The sequence below is a fragment of the Agelaius phoeniceus genome, chromosome 1 (assembly GCF_051311805.1).
Source record: "Agelaius phoeniceus isolate bAgePho1 chromosome 1, bAgePho1.hap1, whole genome shotgun sequence".
Lineage (NCBI taxonomy): Eukaryota > Metazoa > Chordata > Aves > Passeriformes > Icteridae > Agelaius > Agelaius phoeniceus.
Window position 1 is genome coordinate 145,436,331 of NC_135265.1, and position 19,593 is coordinate 145,455,923.

The 19,593-nt window shown below is 38.0% G+C and overlaps 1 protein-coding gene across 8 annotated transcripts in view; it reads right to left on the bottom strand.

The window, feature by feature from the left end:
* Positions 1-630: 630 nt before the first annotated feature.
* The window catches only part of CYRIB (CYFIP related Rac1 interactor B), a 97,078-nt gene continuing 78,115 nt past the window's right edge, over positions 631-19,593 (bottom strand). For 4 of the 8 annotated variants that reach the window (XM_077189005.1, XM_054642823.2, XM_077188997.1 and 1 more), the window contains 10 exons: positions 17,649-17,731; positions 11,723-11,844; positions 9,949-10,054; positions 8,797-8,933; positions 8,110-8,187; positions 7,902-8,018; positions 6,694-6,773; positions 5,452-5,578; positions 3,816-3,886; positions 631-1,420 (listed from right to left, as the gene is read on the bottom strand). In XM_077189005.1, coding sequence (XP_077045120.1) covers positions 1,357-1,420; positions 3,816-3,886; positions 5,452-5,578; positions 6,694-6,773; positions 7,902-8,018; positions 8,110-8,187; positions 8,797-8,933; positions 9,949-10,054; positions 11,723-11,844; positions 17,649-17,721 — 975 coding nt within the window. In that variant the 5' untranslated portion in view covers positions 17,722-17,731 and the 3' untranslated portion in view covers positions 631-1,356. Of the gene's footprint in view, positions 1,421-3,815; positions 3,887-5,451; positions 5,579-6,693; positions 6,774-7,901; positions 8,019-8,109; positions 8,188-8,796; positions 8,934-9,948; positions 10,055-11,722; positions 11,845-17,648; positions 17,732-17,847; positions 18,376-18,740; positions 18,824-19,593 lie in introns of those variants that run through there. The other 4 variants (XM_077188982.1, XM_077188974.1, XM_077189014.1 and 1 more) reach the window with 3 other exon arrangements.

Sequence of the window (19,593 nt, forward strand, 5' to 3'; positions counted from 1 at the left end):
ATTTGCCTTTGCTGTATTTCAGACAGTTCCTCTCTGCCCATCTCTTCAAACTGCCAAGGTCCTTTGGAAGAGCTGCAACTTTTCCCCTTCAATCCTTTCCCTCCCAAAAGAGCTTTAATTTTTTCACCAACCTATGTAAGACTTGTGGCTATAAATTGTTTCCCTAAGAAGAACCATTATTTAGTATGCAGTGATTATTCAGATTTTACACAGTACAAATACCTAGATCCATAGGAGTGCACACCAGTACAGAGCAAGGGGAGTTCATCTCCCCACCCCTGGTGTGGAGAGAAACCAATGTGCAGAGTCATTTCTGATGTCTGTATGAGGAGGCAGCATGGGTAGCCCAGATGCAGGTTGCTCAGCAATGTCCACTGGGATCAATATGGACTGCACCAAGTTCCTCATCACAAACCCTACCTGAGTAACAACTCTTGGAGAGGGAAGCAGCACAGAGTGGAGAGCAAGAACCCTAAAACACACCAGGCTTAAATCAGTGGCTTAGGCAACTGGTTACTGGTAATGAAACAGCAGAGTTTTCACTATATAAAATTTATAAATTTATTTTTTTGTAAAAATCCAAAGAGCACGAAGACATCTCACTCAAAATACTGGTAAATCAAACCACACTTAGAAAAATGAAAGCTGATTTTATTATCTTATCCACAGCCAATCATTTGACATGAACATGCATACGTAATTTTGCTACGCACACACCACAGTTTAACGTTAGTTATTAAAGGTTAAACATACAACATACATCCTTACAAAAATGAGTCAAAATGCAAACGTAACTTTTAAACAAAACCGTTTTTACTCATTTAAAAAAACTTTTGTGTTGGGTACCATTTTGTACAAACACAGTTAATTTAAACAAATCTGCTTTTAGTTTCCTCATGGTTGCACATGAAAATAAGCTGCAATAGAAAATGAAGTCATCAAGGGATTTTTAAATAGCAGAAGTAGGCAGTCTTGCCATGCAGAAGAAGCAATATTAAATATTAGTTTTTCAAAAAAAGAAAAAAACCACAAGTTTAAAAATATTTAGTTCAAGTCACAAATCTTTCCCCAGTACAGAGAAATCCAAATGCAACGCATAATTAGCTGCCACTTAGGATGGCTATTCTGAAAAGTAGAAATACTTTCCAGAATTGATAATTTTCATTGATTTGGCACAGAAAAGAAGTCTGAGCTTACTTAGGTACAAGGAAGTGATTAAAAAAAAGAGTAAACAGGAAGAGAGAAAATAAAAAGCAAGAATGAACGAGATAGTAGTTGCAATCACTAAAAAAAAAATCTGTGCATCTCAGTCATTGCAGAATACTGTCTACAGCAGGTGCGAATTCCAGGTAATTGTTATTGCAACATGGATTTAATTTGCTTGGAGGTAGTCTCATCATTCAAATGCTTTGTTGTGTACCTAAACACAGAAATAAAGTCAAGGTGAGCATAAATGCTATTGCACTTTAGCTTACAAATATGCAATTTCTTTGTTTATGGCTCAACCTGACCGTACCACAGCAAAACCCTCAGCCATGGATCATCTCCCACACCATGGTCACTGAGAACACAAGTCAGACATTCTGATCAGAAAATGATCTTGCCAGTCAGAACAAGAATCTAGCAGCCTTGCACCAAAGGGAGCTCAAAATAATCCTCAGCTGGACACTGCCTTTCACAGTAAACTCACAGTACCACTGGTGACAGGTAATTATCCATCAGACCAACTCTGAGGGCTCTGCCCACAGGAAACATCTTCAAATAAAACAGCTTGAGAAACTCTTCATCAAAACTTCCAGTGACCAAACCCTCCCAGGATCCCTCAATGACAATGGATTTAATCACTTTTCAGCCTAATTTCCTGCTTAGTTAAGTGACTGTGCTGCTAAAACTGAAGAGCATACACATGTGCTTATTTCAGCTCCTTACCCTTTCAAAATTCTCTAGGATAATAGCACATTTTAAATCACTATAAAAAACCCAGCTATATCTATTTTTAGAAGATATCCTCATTGCAGACTTTTTGTGTGATTAATTTTCCTTATCTTCCTTCCTAACTAATCTAAAAGCAAATAAAACTTACTTTGTAATTTAAATTTAACATGTTAAATTAGCACTTTCATTGTTATCCACAACTGCAGTACTATTTCACATGTTCACTTGATAAATAGATAATGACTTTTTAGTTTGGAAGTTAATAATACTCTAGATTTCAACACTTTTTGGTAATTCATACTTTCAATAAACAGGCAGCCGAAGGTTTTCTGAAATCCTGAGAAGTTACTGCACTTGGTATTCTGCCCACATGAAAAAGCTGAACATGATTACAATACTCAGATGAATTTGAAATTACAAAGAGCTGATCTCCCTCCAAAACCCTATACCACCTTCCATTTGTTTTTGAAACACATTATCTGTCTCTTGGGAAAACCCAAGGACTTCTCACTCCTCCAGAATCAAAGACTTAGATTTGGACTTAATTTGTCACAATGACATCTTGAACCTGTTTTCCTCACATGAACACACAGCAGCTCACCCCTGCATCTCTTCCTAACAATTCCAAAGGTGGTTTAGAAAAGATTTAGATATCCTACCCAGAGAGTAATCAAATGTACAAAACCAGGATTGTTACAGCATCCATGCATGGAAAGGGTTGGAGCAGGGAAAGCACAGCTTGAGAGCATGGACTGGATTTACACTGCTAACCACAAAGTTAATTGCCTAATTAACTAAAAGTTAATGTCACTGCTTGGTGCAGTGAGCACCTGAAGTAAACCTTCCATGTACTTTCATAGTGTCAGCAGTGATGGGAAAAATGGGCTACTAATAAAGACTGGTGATAATGGCAGCTGCAATCACAATAAACTAGTCAGAAATAAATACTAATGCAGAATTTTCCATCTGGAAGCCTGTGTTTTTACTGATCACCCCCTCAAAGACTTCATGTTACGACATTCAGAGATGAACATGATTTTAGCATGGAAATAATCACATGAAGTTTCAAATTAGGCATGGATTTTTTAAATTTTAACTAATAATCTGAACCAACTTTGCAAAAGAAACCACCTACAATATCACATTATTTAACTCCTTACCACATCATGACACAAAAAATAGAAAGAGGGCAAACGAAATTAAAGCAGCTTCACTACAGATAAGGAAAACAAATCACAACTGCACAATTTCAGACAAGACAAACTAAAGCTTCCACATTCCAAGCAAGAACATGAGTAATGACACCCAGTTCCAGTTATTTGTCACCAAAGTAATAATATTTTTCCAAGCATGGATAAGAACAAAGACTTCACCTGCCTATCACATTTTTGCACTTTTTGCCACTTCTCCCATGCTGGACACCCACACAACAAACACATGACTGACTATAGATACAGTTTTACAACCCAAATCAGCAGGTTTTAGATTTAATATACTGAATTATTAATTTTTCTTTAATTCTCCAATTAATGTGGCAAATTCTTGTCTCATCTATTCTACAGCAGAGACTCATGCCTTTAATTCTTTCTGAAAAGGAACAATTTCTAGTTACTTACCATGCCATACTGACTCATTCTTAACCTGCATGCATGGAAAAGGTTATCTTAGAATGAGCAACTGAAAATTCACATCTCTGTTAAAACACAGAGGCCTCTTCACACATCCTTGTCTCAAGACACATTAGAACAAAAGCCTGCAATAATGATATTCACCTTTCTCTGTAACAGTCACTGAACACTTTGTTGCAAAGAAAATGACCTGGACAATTCATGAAAACTCACATCAAAACATTAAAATACCCAAGAAACAAAAAGGAGTACCTGAGAGCATTTAGAAGGCCTTCTACACTGTTAGGAGGCTGGTCTTTAAGAACTTTGATGCATCCTTTCATCTAGGAGTTAAAAAAATTACAGTTTTTTCCATGCTAATACCTTTTGAGTTTACAGGAATATTTTATATTCAGTATGTAAAAGATCAAAAATAAGTATTTAAAAATAGCAGCAGTGTAAAGACATTTTCTGGATATTAAAAAGGAATTAAGCTTTCAGCATTACATCTTCCTATCACAGACTGGCTTAGCTACTTAAAAAGCTGCATCAAGTGCATCCTCAGCAACTTTGCTGGTGACTCCAAGCTGAGTGGTGTGGTTGACAGTCTGGAGGGGAGGGAAGGCATCCAGAGGGATCTGGACAGGCTGGAGAGTGGGACCTGTGAACTTCATGAAGCTCAACAACTCCAAGGTGCTGCAATTGGATCAGGGCATCACAAGCCCACACACAGGCTGGGCAGGGAATGGACTGGGAGCAGCCCAGAGGAGAAGGGCTGGGGGGAGTTGTTGGATGAGAAGTTCAACATGACCCAGCGAAGTGCTCTGGTAGCCCAGAAAGCCAACACTGTCCTGGGCTGCAAAAGAAGTGTGGCCAGCACAGCAAGGGAGGTGATTCTCCACCTCTGCTCTGCTCAGACCCCACCTGGACCCAGCTCTGTCCAGAGCATTTAAATGACATGGCTGTGCCAGAGTGAGTCCAGAGGAGGGTCATGAAGAGGATCAGAGGGCTGGAGCACCTCTCCAGGGAGGAAAGACTGAGAGAATTGGGGCTGCTCAGCATGGAGAATGATCTGGGGAGACCTCAGAGCACCTTCCAGTACCTAAAGGGGGCTACAAGAGAGCTGGAAAGATACATTTTACAAGAGCATGTAGTGATAAAATGAGGGAGAATGGCTTTGAACGTTGTGGCTGCCCCAAACCTGGAAGTGCTCAAGGCCAGGCTGGACAGGGCCCTGAGCAACCTGTTCTAGTGGAAGGTGTCCCTCCCCATGGCAGGGGGGCTGGAACGGGATGATCTTTAAGGTCCCTTCCAACCCAGACCATTCTACAATAACTTTAGTGAATGCGACTTTCAAGCTCTGCTTTATCAGCCTTAAAAAAATATGGAATTGTGAGCAAAAATACCTGTTTAGCATAAATCCATTAAGAATATTTCACTGGCTGAATGAAATAAATGACCAGCTGTAGTTAATGCAGTGGGATAATACTCCCTTTGAAATAACCACAAAACCACAGAGTAACACCATGTATTTCACAGGCTTACTATCAAACAACAATAAAAGTTAGAAACTCAAAGTGTGGTGGATGGTGAACTGAACTATTCATCAGTCAGTGAGGAACAAGCCAAGGGCCATTGTTACTTTCTGATCTGGATCTTTCATCACAACTACTGCTTACAAGTATTTCTGGACACTACCTGCATTACATAAAAACAGATTTTTCATGACCCACTAACATGTCCAAAGGCCTAGTTTGTATTTCTCACTACTTAAATATACATCTTTGCTCACAGCTATGTGTTTAGCACCAACACAGTGTATACATCTGCTACTAGAATCTGCAAGACAGAAAAGGAGCCTACACACAATTTAAACACTCAGGGGATTATTTAGCAACAGTAAACTTACATCAATTTTTGAAGTTTTGGCAAAAGCGCCCACCGGATGCACGTGGTCATAGAGTATGATGACACCCACCATTACCCTCAGACAGAATGATACTGTTTCCTCATTTGTAAACCTGCTTCTATATTCACTGGAATGCAAAAACACAGCTTATTATCTATGAAACACGAGATAACAGTAAATACCAGTAACACCCAAATTAGGATTAAAGAGAAAAATTCTACAATAAATCCTCAGAGAAAAGAAAACCAAACCAACTCAACCAAATCTATGAACCTCAAACTTTTGAATTTTCTTTATTCCTTTCAAAAGTCACATGACTGTTTACAAAGTTACCTGAAGATTAATAAAAATTCTCAAACCTAAAACAACGGGTTTCTAAAATTCTTAAATTTTAAAAAAATTTAATTTTGAAAAATATTAAAACAATACATACTAACTTGGTCTCCAGTGCTTCCTACACTTTTCTCTGCCACATTCTAATACACAACCAAACTTCTGACTTAGAAAAAAAAAAGGGCAGAAGACTGGACAACCTTTAACTGCTTTTTAAAATGGAATTAATTCCTAAGAAGAGTAAGAGTATAAATGCTTGGAGCTCTTAACGTACTCCAAAACAAATGTCCTGTGGTATTTGGACAGAAACTTATTTAAAAAGACATGGCTCATGCCCCAGTAATTTTACCAACAGAAAACTATTTAGAACACAGAAGAAACAGATTTAAAAAAATAACCAAAGATTAGTGTGACTTTGGTCATACTCCCAGTGCCTCTCAAATAAACAGAAGACAATTGACTGCCTTCATGCCTAGAAGTTGTCTCTTAATTCTCCTGAGAGGAGCACTGTCATTTTTTAGAGCAATCAGCCAGGCCAGTCAGCAAGGACACAACATCCAGGGCATTGCCCACTGCCCCTCTTTCAGGAGACCCTAGGCAATCATGCTCAAATAGCCTATTTCTCTGAATAATACATGAGAAAACCACTTATGAAGAGTGCCAAGAGGTTGCCTAGCTTCCATAGCCATTCTATTTTTAAATATTAATATGTTCACAGAAGTAGACCGCACGATTTCCGTGGCTGGCAAAACGAAACACGGTGGTTTCACGTCAGTGTAAACAACTAGGCTGGTAAAAAGGAAACATCACAGTTCCTAATCACTCCAATTATATTTCTTTCATGCATCACACGTCAGGTCTGAAACAGAGAGGTGACTCACACCCAACCCAAGCAGTGTTGGTACTCACGGGGTTTCCAGCATGACCCTGCACACACTGGCCATGGTGCTTAAGCAATCTGTTGTATTCTCTATCGGTAAATTTTTATTCTGCAAAAGAAGGTGAACAGTTGCCACAACTCAATTACTGTGAAATATTATGCTACAAAACCTAAGTCAAATCAGTTATCTGTTGGCATAGCAATGTGGAGCAGTTAAAAAAATCAACACAACTATGGTAAGTCCAGTAGTCTTGCACTGTTTTTTTTTTTAATGTTATTGTATAGATTAAAAATTCGCAGAGTGAAGGCTACCATATGGGTTTTGCCTGCTTGTTTGTAGCCAAGGAACTACACCCTTGACATGACTGACTTTTGGAAAGTTTTGAAGGAATCATCATCTAACCTGCTCCTTCAAAGACAAAAATTTCTATAGTCAAATATATTCATCTGCTGTAATAGCAAAACTTAAAATTGTGGCAGACAACCATCACAAATAAATGTAAAATAAGAGGACAGTTTTCTTAAGGCATTTCAAGCATAAAGCTGAACTGAGAAGAAGAAAAAAAAGTTAAAAGACAGATATAACTTTGTATGAATCATGTAATGTAAAATTATTTTCTACTAAGAAATAGTGAGCATTCTTTGCACGTAAACCAAAAATCATCACAGTTACTAGAAGGCAAGCACAGTACATGCAGTGATTGGATTTTACAACCAGTATTTACTTAGGTAGTCAAGGATAAATAGGGATGTGTCAACATGCTGAAATACTTTTCCAGTTCAGGTTCCTTCTCTCTTTTGTAATAATGTAGTATACTTGACTTTACACAGTGTAACAAAAGAGTCTTGGGAAGGAGAAGAGGAAGCTACATTTCAATTCCATTCCCTATTTCAAGCAGAGAGAATCAAGCTGTTTCCCTTTCAATTTTCTGAAATTTCTGCTCTAAACCACACCACAGTGCAGGCAAAATACCTGTTCCAGCTCCCTGCTTGAGAAAAGCCATCACTGCTGATGTGACAATATTCATTAAATTTTGGGGATGCATACACAAAGTGCCTGGCTGGAGTCCCTAACTCTACAGCATCTGGGAATGACACATTACATTTCTTGAACCTCCAAACCCCAAGTTTTATTCCTAGATGCCAGATTAGGCCTGGGGGAGGTTGTGTTGCCCATTATGTCTGGCCCTGCAGTGCTGTGAAGCACATTATCCAAGCCATAAATTTATACTCTTACCTCTGACACAAACTTTGTTGTGGCATCACTTAAGGTTTTCAACATTGGCGTCGCTTCAGCGTAAAATAAAGACATTCTGTTTGCCAATTCATTATTTACTTCATTTTCTCCCTCTGCCTAAAAAACAGAAGAAAGGGTTTAGTTGTTCTGTATATGGAGAAGAGAGGTGGTAGCAGAATTAATTTCATCTTATCCAAGGGTTACCTACTGGGACATTGTTAATCCTCATACGGCTCAGAGTTCTTCTATAGTAGCTGAAGTCATTCTGTATAGCAGGATTTGTCATCTATGGAGATATGGAAGCAAGAGAGTGTAACAAATTCAAGAAAAGTAAGGACAAGTTTTCATAAAATGTAATATACCCAACAAGAGTATATTCAACTTCCTGAAGTGAAGCAAAAAGGCCTGTGTCATGTTTGGAACTTGTAAGCACAACATAACGCTTTCTGGTTTCTCAGATTCAGAACAAGCTCTAACATGAATGAGAAAGGGAACAATCTCCTAAATACAAGTTGGAAATTAGTAGGTTGAAAAAAATTGCTTTGCTAATTTGACTCAAATTAATTATCATTTCAGCTTAGTTCTTTGCACATAGCAAGAAAATAGCTGGACTATGGGTGTGCACAAGCTAAAAGCAGCAGCATTATCCCAAGAGATATGCCAAATTTGGGTGAAGAAACATGATTAATGTGAACTGAAATACAAGTGCCTAAAGCTAGTATGATATTTCATCTGCTTTCCAGTTTAATCTTACTCTAGGTCACAAGAGCAAGCCAAGCATATTGGATATTTGAGTATCCACTGCACATTCTATTCCAGAGCAGAACACAACCCAGACTGCTTCAGCAAACACACTTGGCTTCTTTTTCAAGCCCTTCTGATCACAAGCTCTTACCTTGAGCTCATCAAATCGGAGTGTGAAGTGAAGAATTTCTGCAAACTGCTTAGCAAGAGCCTGCTCTCGCTCCAGGTGCTGCGTTGGGGAGTACGGAGTGCTCGTCAGGGCGCCCAGCAGGCCCCGCAGCCCGGCCTCTGCAACACACGGGAGGAGTTTGCAACACACACCTGCACCTGCCCCTTGCACCAGCACTGCCTGGTATTCTGCATGCTAGACTTAAAATACACAGCTGCCAAAAGGCATGGTGATTAATAATAAAGGGACTCCATGAATTGCTCATCTAGGTGTCAACTGTTGTCATATTTATGTACAAATTGCTGTACAGACCAGGTCACATCAGCACTGACAGGCACAAAAAAAAATTTCTTGAGAAGTTCTACTCAAGCTTTGTCTGTAACATTTGTGTAGAACATATTTCAATAACCTGTGTTAGCAGACTTCAGCCTTTAGGAGAACATAGAATTCAAGAGGCACATAGCTGTAAGCAGAAGTCATGACTTATTTAAGATAAATTTATAATCCAGCTTCCTGTTCATCTTCTTGAGAAAAACACCTCACCCATTTTAAAAAGCAGAACTTGCCTGCAACAAGTTTCCGTGTTTTAAACACATTTTATACAAGCTATGTTAATAAATTTGATTGAAAGTGAGATAACAACAGAAAGCTGGTAAAAAAACAAGTCTCAGGTTTTATCAGCATATCCATCACATCAGTGAGTTTCAGAAGAGGCATGAAGCACCATCTCAAGTATTGCATGTTTATGAACCAAGATCACGCATTTCTACACAGCAAATTATTTCTGGTGTTTAGGGAGGAATAATACAGTCTCTTTTAAGTACTCTTGGTATCAGAAACACTGACAGAATTAATTCCTGATTATTTAGTTCACTAATTTCCAGTCAATCAGCTGGTTACTGCTTTCCTGAGTTACTAAAGGAGTAGAGGAAGAGCAGCAAGGATGATCCCATTCTCTTTCCCCTCTCAGATATCCACAGAAGCAAGATTGCTGTGATCCAGTGTATGGAGGAATCTGTGCAATATGAGCTCTTTTCCACAAAGGAGTTGATCTAGATGTGATCACATCTGAATATGCCAAATATACTAATTAATTAAGACAAAAAAACCCCAAGTTAACACCTTTCCACTTACCTAGTCTTTGAGAAAATTCATAGAATTTCTTTAGTTTGCCTACTAGTGGAACAACTGCACCCCATGCCTTCTCTTGCAGCTTCTCATCATTTGGATGCTGTATTGCCTTAAATTGGAAAAAGAGAGGAGAAAAATATGCTTAGATTGGGAATAACTGATGCACTGCTGACAAAACAACCCCAAACAACAAAACACAAAAAAAAAACCAAAACACCTATGCAAGACAATTGTTTGAAGAGCTAATAATTAAATATCTACCTACTAAGAAGTTTTCAGTTGAGAGACAAGCATGTACTAACCCATGTCTGTTCCAAAAAGGTCTAAAAATTTGTGTTGAAAGTAAGCATCCTGAACAGGAAAACAACTTGGAGAGAGTATAAAGAAATGGTTAAAAATCAAGTAAGTCAGATAAGAAAATTTACACAACCAGACCTAGTTAATTAAAATTAACAACTTTACTGTGCTTACTCCAAGCAAAAAAAAAAAAAAAAAAATAGTGATCAAAGCCTCATCTTAATGTTGGCATCTAGCACTAATTCCCAAATTTGCAAAGAAAAGAAATTGCTGTGAAATTCAGGCTAACTATTACAGCAGGAACATTTAAGCATAATCAACAACATAAAGCACCACCACTACATAGCATATACCAGAGCTTTGAAGGATATATTTATAGACTTTGTCTTTACAGTAAACTTCCCAGACATTTAATACCTTAAATTCAACCTCTCCAGTTAGCAACTGAAAATATACTAAGAAAACAGAAATAAAAATGCTCACAACTCTCCTGCAGAATTTTCACTGTCAAGTTCTTGATTTCAAGAACTGTTTCAGTCAACCATGGGCTGTGGCTTGCAGCACACTCCTCTCTGGTCCTAGAAAGTTTCCTTCCTGCCATGTCTACTCCTCTCAGAGGAGTATCTCTCATTTCTCCATGGCATCTGCACACACACATTCCTGCCTGATCCTACAGCCTGTCCCTGAACATGGACAGTAAGCTATCTCCCCTCCTAAGGGTTTTGTGTGACACAGTCATCCTTCTTAAACCTACCTTATCCATTCCATGGAGAGAAAAACTTTCAAAGGTGAATGGCTTTGAGTATCTCAAATTGCTATGGAGTGAACAGAGACTCCTCCTATCTAATACTATTTCTTAAGGATATGTTACAGTGAGTAACTCCTTCCTTCATGAGCAAAGCAGCCCCCATTGCTGCATGTGAGGAAGGAAGAAAGAAAGGGGGTTGGGAGAATATTTATTCCACCCTTTATTAAACAAAGGAAAATTTGAATGACATTCTGTACAGGAACTTTGCTTCTGTTCCAAACATCTTAGTAAATAAAAGCCAATTAAAAGGGAGTGAAAATGAGATGCCTTTTGTGTTAGGATTACCAAACCAGGCTTCTCCAGTTACCATACAAGAGAATGTCAACACTCCAGTATTGCACTGTAGTCACACCGCACTCTTTCCAAATTCACTATTAACTCAAGAAGAGCTTATGTGGGAACACAATGAAAAATCAATATTCATAATACCCCAAAAACTCTGAGAAGCATCATTTGCTATTACATATGTGGATTAATATGATTGAAACAAGCAACATCTGTTTTGCTGTTAAAAAGAAACATTCCAGAGCAGAAATTCAAGACAGTGATTTTAAAGGACAACATGCTCTGCCAAAACAGCTCCTGCAAGCAAAGTTAAACCCCAGCAGTATTTGGTTAGGATCAGACAATGAACAACCACAGGCTGTGCACAATTGAAACGCTCTAGCTCACCTCTCGTATTTCATGGCCAGCTCCTCTATATGACTGCAAGTCTTCCAGTATTCCTTCTGCATCCTTTAACACTACATTCACCTGATTATAAATTTCCTTTTCAGATTCTGTAGGTTGGGCATCTAAACAGCAGAACATATTAAATGTATATATATTTATTTTTAACAACAACATGGAATTCAACAGGCACACCATCACCTAAGGGACAAATTCTTCATGCAGCAACTCATCAAGAATTTTCATTCTCTGAAGAGCTACTACAATGTATAAGGAACTCCAGGAGACTAATTGTATTCATTTTAGTAGTCTCTTCTTTTACCATCCCAAAAATTCACCTGGATTCTATCTTCTTGATTTATTTAAAACTGAGTGAGGAGAAGAAATCCTGATGAGTTGTCTTTATGACTATCATATAATCTCACCTTGGGGTGCAACAGAGGCTCACTGGATGAAACTTAGGTAAGCACTCAAAAGACACACTCACTGCAGATAGCACAGGAGGTGTCCATGTTTCTTATTATCTAAAAACACTGAATCAGATTATTTTCCATCTTGTCTGCCTCATCTTTAACTGCTTGGGAAAGGAGTAATGTACTTTCTTCTAAATATATTTAATTCTCAAAACATATCCTTTACTGTCTCATCACACAATCAGAATTGAGAACAAAAAGATCTAGTGTGAGCCTGTGAAGGCTTTTTTTTCTTTTGTCCCCTGTCTTTAAAGATATAAGCTGTCTCCCATTTTCTTCTAATTAGCTAAGGGCTTCCCAAAAGTATATTGGGTCATAATTTCAAACAGCTACATGCACATTTTTAAAGAAATGTGATTCTGTAAGAAGTATGTTTTGAGAAGAATCAATAAAAAGTTTTAACCTTTAAAAAGAATCACCTAGGGCAAGTATCTCAGATGTGGTTTACCTGAACCAAATTTTTTTCTTTTAGAATGCTGATGGAAGCTATGAGGTTAGTTCCCTTTAGACTCATATTAAAAAAAAAAAACAACAAAAAACCAAAAAACTGTTAGTTACTAAAGCTCTTGTAAAAAAAAACCCCACTTCTATGTTAACATGGGCAAAATATCTTATGGAATAAATATCATTGTATTTTAGTTCATTATTTCCAATGCCAAAAATGAGGGCGTTAACAATAGATTATTTTTTATAGGGACAGACAGAAACTATCTAAGGACAATATATCCTCATGACTTTGTGCATTTTGAAGAGTCTGGAAAATGTCTTTTTAGACATGCTTTTTCCATGATCCATATGTACAACTTCCCATGGAAGTTAGATACATCTTTACATTTGAAAAAAAACTCCCACAGTATCCTAGTGTTACACAAGAGAAAACAAAGTTTGTATTAGGAGAAAATAAATTTTGAATACATTGTCTGTCTGGATTTTGCTGTAATTTTTGCATAATACCTCTTATTTTTATAGTTTAATGCATAAAAATTAGTAATTATTAGCAAATATGCCTATATATAGACCTTGCAACAGTTTAACTGGTATTTTGAGAAACATCAAGAATTAGCACAGGTTAAAAAGAACCTGGTCACTCCTTTGGAAATAAATAAATAAAAGAGCACCACATTGATTAGGCATCGAGTAAAAGTGGCCAGTGCTTTTCAGATCATCACAAAGGTCACATAATTTTGAAAGCTGCTGAAGACTGCTGTAAGAAATGAAGACAAAAAATGAGGGAAAAGAGCAGACAGGGAAGCACCAGCTGACTGGCAGCAGTTCATGCACGAACATGAAATGTTACAGTGGAATACAGACTAAGACATGAAGCTCTGTAGCGTTCCAGATTGTGCTGTTAAATAATGCAATCAAGACTTGTCACTTGGATTGTCTCACACTGAGAACATCTCCTGCCTATTTAATTTTTCATGCCATTTTTTCCTTTACCCTGTGTAGTAAGGAGAGTTCATTTTTCAATACTGGGAGGGGCAGAGCAGAATGGCCCAAAAGAATTCCTGCTCCTCATTTTAAAACCCACCACCAAGCAGAACAGCTGCAGTACTATGACCCTCCATGTTTAGAAATGAAAATCATCTCCCAGATACAAATTTAGTGGTCTTCACTGGACAGCTGGCTAGGCAAATCAACACCATCATCACCTCTCTTAGTGTAGGATGTAAACAGCCAACCACTGTATTTAATTTCCTTAAAATGTTCCAGGAAACTTAAATCAATGGTTGATACTTAATTTGTTGGGGTGGTGGGGTTTTTTATTTGTTTGTTTTGATTGTTACAAACTTCTAGACATCAATCTAATTGAAAATCAAGTAGGTACAGAGTTATTTCTTCTGGTATGTATTTCATTTTTGGTCAACCTATTCCTTTCCAATAAAAAAACATCTGTAAACCTGATTTCCTCTGCCATCTCTGAAAGAGAGGTCAAACTTAAAAAGCAAATTTAAATGATTCTATAATCCCTTCACAAAACATTTAAGATGTTATTAGAATAGGGTTAAAAGGCATGATATAAAAGATCTTCAGGGCCTAATGCTGGCTGACCCAGAGCAAAATTGGTTTATTTGCTTCCCAGTGCTGGTCAGGGCATTGTATTCTGAAAGCCCATCATAGGAAAAAAAGAGGGAGAGGTCCCTTTTCCTAAGCACTGTTACCATCTTGAATAGATGGAGGCAGCATTCCCATCCTATGGGAATAGCACCCCTCAGTATGTACCTGAGGGCTCAAGCTACAGGACCTTCACCTGGGAATCACTAATTGTGGAACTCCTCTTCCCCAGGGTGGAGTGCACAGAGCAGGAGAGGGAGCTGCACTTCTGGAGTTACCTTGGCAGCTAAGAAAAAGCAGCCAGCAGTGCCAGGCATCCAAACAGAAGGATGCAGGAGATACACAATCTCATGCATTTCCCTTCTCCCCTGTCCATTTAAGTTCCTGCTACAAGGTTGCAACAAGGCTGTGCCTTTATCAGCAATGCTTCCACAGAAAGAACAAACCCAGTAAGCACATCACAGCTCACCCAGATGTTCTGAGGTTTGATACTGTGGCCACAGCAGCTGAGCCCTGGTTATTTAGGGCAACTTTACTATTTTTAATGCAATAGTAAGAAAAGACTGAGGTTCTGCAAGTAAATGGGAGTTATCTTTAAATTAATTTGTGTTTAATCAGAATGTTACTGCACTAGATGCAATATACAGTTAGAGTTCAGAATGCTCACACAGTAATGTATTAGAGACAGAAGAGGACACTTGAACAATATACAAATGCTGTTATGTGAACTAAATACTACAGAAGTGAGACAACATATTGCATGCGGGGAACACACACATTTAGTGACTATTAAAATAATATTTGGCTAGCCTACAGAACTAGTAGGGAGAGAAATTTGGGGTTAAAAGTTTACACTGCACAGCAAACTATTTAAGCTGAGATTTTTCCCAGGGAAGAACACATCAAGTCATCTGAAACTGTCTGGGACAAAACTCACAAACAAGGGGAAAAAATGCCAGACTGCTGGAGATGAAATAATTTATTCATCTCTGTTGGCATTACTATGGAGAATGCTGTCTCTGTGGCTCCTCTGAAAGCCGGCCAAGTCCTCTGGAGATAATGCAGGATACTGTCAGCGCTAGCTTGATATCACCATCTCAAAGTACACTGTATTTTAGCTACTATTCCAATCAGTAAATTTGGAAAAGATTTGCGACTGTGTCAGTAAAGACACCAATGTAAAAGTTGAGCTGTAAGTTTCCCACATTTTAGGTGGCTGTTTTATGTAAACAATAATGATCTGTGCACTTTGCTAGTGTTCTGATGGTACTGCACAGACTTTAAAAGAATACTCAGGAGAACTATTTCTATCAAACAGGTAAGGTGAATGACAAAAGAAAGCACAAGCCTAACCAGTGCAGAGGCAAGGAAAAGCCTACAGCTCACCATATTTTTAACATGGGATTCTGATAGTCAGTTCACACCAATCACTGGTATCTAGCACCAAGATAAACATCTGGGGAATAATAATGGTTAGAAGTCTAAAATCTGAAGTTTCTAGCACTACAAAGCTTTATGAACATTAGGTTTTAGTTCTTTAAGGTACTATGTAAGAAACATTGGAGCCTGCTCACATACATGGATTTAAGAACAAAAGACTTCAAACTGCCTATTATTGAGTCAGGCATAACAGAGAATTGGCAAATTTGTTTTTAATACAGAGCTTACTTGTCCTTCCACACAAAACCACAACATTAAGTATCACAAGATTAAGTGCCAAGTCTTGAAGAAAGATCTTGGCTGTGTCAAAGCCAAGATCCTGTCAAGGCAAGCTATCTGAAACAGAGGAGAAAGAAGCATGGACACACAGTATAGCAGCAGAAACAAATGCAGAACAGGGTCCAAAATGAACAAAGAACAGTCTAACAATTCAGCCATAATATGTCACCTAATTTGACTGCATATGAAAGCATTTCATGTCAGCAACCTGCTTACTCTCATGCCAAATCCTGTTCATGCTCAAAACATGCATTTTAAAACAAAACTGATAGCTAAAAAAAATCTGTATTTAAAAAGAAAAAATGGAGCATTTTTATTGCAATTTAAGAACCATGCCTCTTCTATCCAGCTAATGTGCATTTACTTTACTCCAATTAAATTTTCAATGTTTGCAGATTAAGCTGGAGCTTTACAACTCCAATGACCTCATACATGAGTTCTCCCACTTCACTAGATTTTACCTAATATGATGATACACAAGAATTGGTCTTAGTCGAATTTTGCTTTCTGATTTTTGAACACAGGCCTTGATAATCTTCCCTTTATGAATAATTTGTATGGCTAGCATCTTCCAATAACAATATATTCAGAAGAGACAAGTGATAAAAATCAACACAACAGGGTAAGAGCTTAGAGAAGTTGTAACTTCAAATGTCACTGAAGCAAAACCATATTTCTTCAAGCACTTGCTTTCATATTATAGCTAATATAAAAAACTGCTACTAATTTATCAAACAACTGAAAAACAATTAAGGAGAAAAAGATTTAATGCACCTCAAATTATCCATATCATAATACTTCATCAGTTTTTTTATTACATTATTCCACTGTATTCTATTACATGGTCAAAATGTACTTGAACATTAATCTTCTTGTTTTATGCTTGCTGATGTACAGCTGGCTAAAGAAACAGCACATCCCAAAAGAAAGTAATTAAACATGCATAGCAGAGGCCAGCAACACTTACCTGCCATTCTTAGGCTATACTGTATCATGCAACAAAAACCAGAAGCAGAAATACTGACATATGTGAACCTTCTAGAACACCTGGCATTGATCAGACAAGCGACATATCTCTTCTTTTCAAAATCAATTTAATCTCTGTACATGTTGAGACTCCCTTTTAAGAAGGCATGAGGTTAAATTTCAGTGCCAGATCCAGTAAGGTTCACATATAACCTTTGACATGATGATGCTGGAGCTATGAATAGCTGTTGTGAGCCAGTCTGTCTATGCAGCATTATTAATTCACATTAAGTGAATTGATAAGTGATAAGAAGTGATAAGAATCAGGTTTTATTTTCAGTTGCTCCTTTAAGGAGCATGGGAAAACTTACCAATTTGACTAAGTCAGTTGCAACTTCAGTAAATCTTCAAATAATTATACCTATTCTTAACATTTTGATTAAAAGTAGGCAGAATTTTGGTTTAAAAAAGAAGAACCAAATCAGGTTTCAACAGTCAAATGTAATTTGAAAGCCCTTTCTGAAATAAAGATTTTAGGACCTGAGGACATTTTAGAACAGGTTACTGCTTTCTACCAAAGTTCGCTGAACAATTATCCATAGCTCAGGCATGCAAAGCAGTTAGAAGGATGGCAAAATGAAAACATACATTTAGTACAAGACAAATGCAGTCTACTGCAGGCAAAGAGTAATAGATATATAAAATCATCTTCTCACTTTCAAAATCAAGGAAAAAATTTGGCCCCTGCTCAAGGTCTGTGCATGTCAAAACTTTTAGAAGGTTCCCCATGTTAAGGTACCTGCCAAGACAAGAATGAGAGAAAAGAAAATTTTCTTTTTATAAGAAAGAACAGCCCAAATGTAGTTGATTGAAGCAGTGGGAAAAAAAGACCAGAGAGTTCCATCAGGTACAAACCCATCCTTCAGGCTGGGTGCAGGTGCATCCCCACCTCGAGGAGGCACAGCTGGGGGCCCCAGCAGTGCAGCTTTCCTGGAAGAAGTGACTGTGTCACCAACATCCTCAGAGCTGCCCCTTTGGGAAAGGGGTAGAATCCAACCAAAACCTTTGCCAGGGACTGTTCTGTCCCAGTACACCCTAGCACCAGTGTCCTGAGCAGGAGTACTGCCTTGAGGGCCAAGTACCAGATTGAAAAGCATTAGCCATGCTAGATTTTAACCTGATGGGACAGCAGAAGGAAAGAGCTTTAATTTTGTCAGCCCTTATAATTGTGTCAGAAGGCCATCACAGAAAACACAGCATGATACATCATTTCAGTGTGCAGAAAATGCTAACAGAGAAATGCCACAGACCTTTTACACACAAGATGCTTAAAACATCTGTGAAACTCAGACAGTTTCACTTCAGACTTTTTGATGTAAAAAAAACCACATTAACTGCACTAGGAATGACCAAAGCAGGATCAGGAATGATTTAGCACTCACTCTTGTGTATGAGAGGATTACAGTGAACAACTGCTCAGCACAGATTACTATGGCATACTGACAGAATTTCTCATTTCATGATTACTTGATTTGCAGGCAGATGGATGGACATCACTGACCACAGAGACCCGAAATGACTAAGCACATGGAAAGAAAATTGACACAGCAGCATGATGGTGGCTTGGCTACTACTGGAGAGGGGGGAAAAAGGAAAAAAAAAAAGAAAAAACAAACCACAAAATCTACATGCAAGTCTTTCCAATTCCAACTTTGCAATTGAGTCCCCTGGCCTTCACTGCAGCAGGTATAAGCAACCCTACTGTTACCATTTGAAATGCACCAGCTGTGAAGGGCTGAGAGACTTACTTTCAAAATCCAAGAAAAAATGTGCTGCATTGTGGTCTATGTCCCTGGTTAGCACCTTAATGAGATTACCCATGCCAGCAAACCTAAAAATAAAAATGGCAAAATAATTTAGTTCCAATAACCATTTCCTATTTTAAGTACACGCCTGGGTCTCACTGGAGCAGGGCTCCCATTGCGTTTTGCACTCTGGATTCACTTCTGGTGGGGAGCAGAACCTGTGCACTGTACAGTGCATTTCCATGCCCCTTCTTCCTAGAGAGCAGTGATGGTTGAAAAACTGGAAAAGTTATAATCTTTGAGGAAAATAAAGATGTGAATTACTGGCTCTTTTTCATCTCTCTTTAATACATATAAAGAATATGTGACCTACAATGACTGAGAAATTGTTTTAAATTGCTTTGTGTAACTGCAGCACTCAGTGCCAGACAAACCCATTATTGTTTAGGACAAAAGGAACCTCAAATGGAACTGGTGTCATCATAACACTTTTTTACTACCTCACTGTAATCCAAAACAGATTTTGGAAAGCCTCTCATCTGTGTTAGTAGTCATCTGTGGCCAATGAACAGTTTTCCCATTAAATCACAGAGTTACAAGCAAAACAAAAACTAGACTTTTCCAAAACCAGGAGAAAAATCAAGTTGCAACAGTTCTTCTTATGTTTGCTGTCACATCCCAGCTAAAAGAAATGAAAAGTGGAAGAAAAATTAAATAATTGTTAGATTACTTGAAATCAGATAAATTATCAAAACAGTTTCAAATGTTACCACAAGTTTCAGAAATCAATACCTGCAGTAGGAGTACGAAAACTGCATGCCATAACAAAGCCACCTTTTCATTAACCTTCCCATGT